This window comes from Lactuca serriola, chromosome 6, assembly GCF_051521515.1.
Source record: "Lactuca serriola cultivar US96UC23 chromosome 6, Lser_US96UC23_V15, whole genome shotgun sequence".
NCBI lineage: Eukaryota > Viridiplantae > Streptophyta > Magnoliopsida > Asterales > Asteraceae > Lactuca > Lactuca serriola.
This window is the reverse complement of record NC_136413.1, coordinates 38864360-38869338: the sequence shown is the minus strand read 5'-3', so window position 1 is coordinate 38869338 and position 4979 is coordinate 38864360. Positions and strand designations below refer to the sequence as shown.

The following is a 4979-nucleotide window of genomic DNA, read 5'->3' as shown; positions in this document are numbered from 1 at the left end:
CCATAATTATGGGTTCTTCAAGGAACCAAATCTTTTTTTCAATTTCTAGAGTTTATTCTTTATCGAAAAAAATCTAAATTTATATATTAACATTGTGAATGTGAAAAATATTTTTCGAATTCACAGGATTCACGTTGTGAATTTTCGAAGATTCACATTGTGAATTTGATGTAAAAAAAATCGAATTTTATATCATTGAAAAAGGATAAAAAGTTATGAATTTCTGTACTTTTAGCTTTTTTTTTGATAAAAAATAAGTTTTAAAAATTGAAAAAAAAGATTGGTTCATTGGTTAATTATGGTTCTCTATTGAACCTCACCCTATATATATATATATATATATATATATATATATATATATATATATATATATATATATATATATATATATATATATATATATATATATATATATAAAGAGAGAAAGAGAGAGAGAAAGAGAGATGTATATATATATATATATCTTTTAGGGTGTTGTTTTTCCATATCCTTGATTTGATTTAACTAAAAACTCATCATGATTTGACTTAAATAACCTCTTTTGATTTGATGTTTTTGGCATTTTGTTATTTGTTGTTGTTGTTCTTCTTGTTTTAATTATTTATATCATTTTGTTTTTTTAGCTTTTTTTGTTTTAGAAATCAATTTTATATATAGTTGTATCTTTATATTTACAAATGATGGTATCTACATATTGATCGATGAAAAAAATTATAACTATCATTGTGTGTCTTTTCGACTATCCTTGTATTATTTTTTTGTCCGGACTATCCACATGTTATTTTTCTCGATTTAACTGTCCCTATGTTATTTTTTTCCTCCGGACTATCTATAACTTCCCAAAAATTCTAATAAAAATTTTTCAGTTTAAAACATTGAGTTATACAACTAATTGATCCAAAACCAAACAAAGTAAAATTTATTTTCAAACCTTGGAGTATTTCAAAAGTAATCAATGCGGAAAAAGCCATCAGGGGATGCAGGGCAGTCAAGTCGGCCCTTCTGTCTCGAATTGGAAGTACCTGAAAATGTTTAAACCACAAACCGTAATCACAAAGCATAGTGAGTTCCCGAAAATATCGCATACCATTTGTTCATTGCCATGAGCTACCCCATGGTCTTCCCGTGCAATGCCATGAGCTGCCCTCATGGTCTTACTTCCAAGTGTCATGGGTTGTCCCTATGGTCTAACATTCAAATGCAATGGGTTGCCCCCATGACCTATCTTGCAAATGCAATGGGCTACCCCCATGGTCTTTCTTTGCCAAGTCGTGGGACTTGATCATCACATTTTCCTCTCTTAAATGTATTACATATAAATCATTAGGTTACACTATATGAATCCTTTACCATAATACTTAATTTATTTTAATATAACACAATATATTTCTTCTGCAATCATAATCATAAATCAACCAACAACAGGTATTACAAAATATAATCAGAACAAAAAAAATAACATGAGAAAATCTGAACGAAAAAAAAAATATTGATAAAACAAACGAAAAAATAAAACATTGATAATACAAATAAATAAAATAACACAAAAAATGCAAACAAACAAAAAATATATATATTTTAATGTTAATAATAATATGTATTTATTAATAATATTAAAATACAAAAAATAATAAAATAACAAAAATATCAAAAATAACAACTTAAACAAAGCAATTTGAGGGTAGACAATCCCCATCTGTTAAATAGGCATTTAAGTGGGAGCCGTAAGTTGTGTCAGTTTAGAGCGTACTTATGCATGTTACCATCTTAAGAGAAGCCACCTCTACTTTCCTTCATCACCCCTACACAAACCCTAAAACATAGCGAGACCGTGTTTTCTACCTATCCTGAACTAGTTTTCGATCCTAGATATACATTAATTTTCGTGACATAAACAAGTGTTAAGTTTCTCAATTCAACGAATTCGTAAATCTTGGAGAGAGAGAGAGAGAGAGAGAGAGAGAGAGAGAGAGAGAGAGAGAGAGAGAGAGAGAGAGAGAGAGAGAGAGAGAGAGAGAGAGAGAGAGAGAGAGAGAGAGAGAGAGAGAGAGAGAAAAAGGCGACCGCATATTGTCAGTGTTTGTATGATCCAACCTTCTCTTCTCTCCAGGACCAGACGTTGACCTCCCTGTAACACCAGTACCACTGTTTATTTGTCCCACCCGTCATCGACTCATACATACCTTTCCTTAATTCATATATATATATCACACCTTTTCTTGCACAAAAAAGAACCACCAAAACACACATACACACACTACTCTTTGCTTCTAGGTTGAACTCTTGATCATCTGCTAAACGAAACTATTGCGAATCAACAAGGTGATATCATGGACTGGAGTGGGAATCACAGACCATTTATTCCTCGACCTGCTGGACAGAGTTCCTTCGCCTTTCTCTACAACTACAACAACGATCACTACGTATACCCACCAGGTAATTCATTTCTCACTTAACTTTCCACCGTTCTTTTCTTAGCACTTCAGAACATATAGAACTCCTTATTATGTGTTATCCATATACACACACTAGTCTTTACTCTTTGCTTCTAGCTAGGTTGAACTCCTTATTATGTGTTTTCCATCAAAATGTAATTCATTTAATCAAAATTTATCATTTTTGTTGCTGTATCGATACAAAATTTTGCTATAGTTTCAAAAATAAAATATACAAGATTTTGTATATATATATGGATACATACAAACATACATATCTAGGAGCAAAGAAACCATGCATTTACGTCACTACAAGTAAAGGGGTCATTTGTCGGAGAATTGCAAGAAAACAAAAAGAGATATACGTAGTGCGGAATATATAAAAAGTATCACGCGTAGGACTTCACATCTTACGGTACATAGTTAAAAAAAAAGGAAGGATAAACACCAGTCAATCTGCAGATCTGACACTCAACCAAAGAGGAAAGTCACATTATTTCCATGAAAATCACAAGATTTCCAAGAAAATGGTGATGTTGAAGATTTACATATGGTGCCTCACTTATAGATTTTCATCTCATCTCCTTGCTGATAAGACGGATAGATTATCATCTCCTTAACAAAGATGCGAGAGAACTAGCACATAGTATGATGCTTGCATGTTTCCTCTTAATTATATTTAAAAAGTGTTTCCAGTAATCAATTTGTATAAAAATCAATTCGATTTATATACTAAAACATGTGTAATAAAAGTCACCCTTGAAAATGTGTCTGTATGGCAAAATATTAAATAGAGATCCATGTTACTTCAAACATTCAAGTGCTAATAAACAAATCTAATTAATTTCAAGAGTGGAATTAATTTCATGTTAATTTCTATCTTTTTGTCACGAGAGAGATTTCTTGACAAGTAATACATATACATACATTCAAAAATGCATTTCCAGTTTTGAATTGTTTATGAAAATGTAAACAGCAGGAGTGGGGGAGATGAAGCATCAAATCATGCAGGCACCGTTGGCGATGATGGATATGAACCAAAATGAGTATGAAAACAACAATCAAGAGAAGAAGAAAAGGTTAACAAGTGAACAGTTAGAGGCACTGGAAAACACTTTCCAGGAGGAGAAGAAACTGGACCCTGACACCAAAATAAAGCTATCACATGAACTTGGTCTTCAGCCCAGACAAATTGCTGTATGGTTCCAGAACCGACGTGCTCGATGGAAGGCTAAGCAGCTTGAGGGCTTGTATGATACCCTTAAACAAGAGTTTGATGCAGTCTCCCGGGAGAAACAAAAGCTTCAAGAAGAGGTGAGCACACAAATTTGTACTTCTTTTACAATAAAATGACATCAACAAATTTATCCAATTTTAAATGTTTTTTACCGTTTGTAACCCGTCATCAATCTATGTATTTTTCATAGTCATCAATCTATGTATTTTTCATATTATAAAAATATTATACTTTAACATAACGTTGCAGTCAAGTGCAACATAACATTATTACGGTTGCTAAATGTCACACCGGTGTTGCATCTTTCAAAAAATGTCAAATCAGCATACCTTTTGTGTAGCGTGCACACAAAACTATGTGACCAGCTATATATGTGTTTACAATGATATCTTATCAATTATCTTGGGTTTTTTAACAAATCATTTGAATATAATAGTTAAAATTTCGAGACTGAATAATATGTTTTAGTTTGGTTAGTATTTAATCATTTTGTTTTCTACAATAATAAAAATAAATAAATTAAGATATTTTAAATTGCTACTTTTGACTGATGAAGGTGCTAGCATTGAGAACCATACTCAAGGAACAAGTAAGCAAGAGACAAGGAGCAGGCTCCAGCACGGGAAACACATATATATCTGGTGAAGAGACCGTTGAGAGCACATCAGTTGCCACCATTCGAACAATCGCCAACAATCACCACCATCATCAACTATCAGCTGGTCAACAACAAGGGGTTGTTGCTACAACCGGTGCCATGACCACTAGCAATAGCAACTATGGACTAACCTATGATCCGACCACCTCAATGCCTATTCCATCTTACTCGAATTGGGCAGTTCTCCCGTCTTATCCTTGAAATTCGTTGAACTATTAGCTATTTATTAATTATGTGTTTAGGCTCTCAATCAAATAATATACTTTAGTTTTTGTTTTAGATCGGATGGTTATTATTAAAATAATCATATGTTGAGATAGTTTATCACCATAAAACCATGTTTTTTCAAGATTTTAAAAATATGGTCACCAACATCGATCGTGAAATTTAACTAAACCATTTGTGGATTTTCTTTTTTTTGATAAAGCTAGTCGCTATGTATTCACGCAACGTTTATATATTTCGCTAGGCATCAAGGGTTCAGGATTTCATCCCTCCCAACTAACATGCCACCTAAGCGTCATCAACTTTTCTTTCTCCTCTTCCATCTCTCCAAATGCACAACATATCATTCTTTCCGACCCACATATTTTGGTTTATAAGTTGTGATGCATATGGTACAAATAGAGAGGAGATAACAGAGAATGTG

At 32.6% G+C, this 4979-nt stretch overlaps 1 protein-coding gene across 2 annotated transcripts; it reads left to right on the top strand.

Moving 5' to 3' along the window:
- The first annotated feature begins 2123 nt into the window (after positions 1-2123).
- Positions 2124-4609, top strand: LOC145059407 (homeobox-leucine zipper protein ATHB-22-like). Of its 2 annotated transcripts, none has more exons than XM_079007255.1 (3): positions 2124-2436; positions 3415-3749; positions 4229-4609. In XM_079007255.1, exons 1-3 carry the CDS (start codon positions 2331-2333, stop codon positions 4529-4531), a joined length of 744 nt encoding a protein of 247 aa, XP_078863381.1. In that variant the 5' UTR covers positions 2124-2330; the 3' UTR covers positions 4532-4609. The 2 variants fall into 2 exon arrangements, with proteins under 2 accessions (XP_078863381.1, XP_078863380.1); XM_079007254.1 differs by having other exon boundaries at positions 2133-2436; positions 3412-3749.
- The last annotated feature ends 370 nt before the right edge of the window (positions 4610-4979 follow it).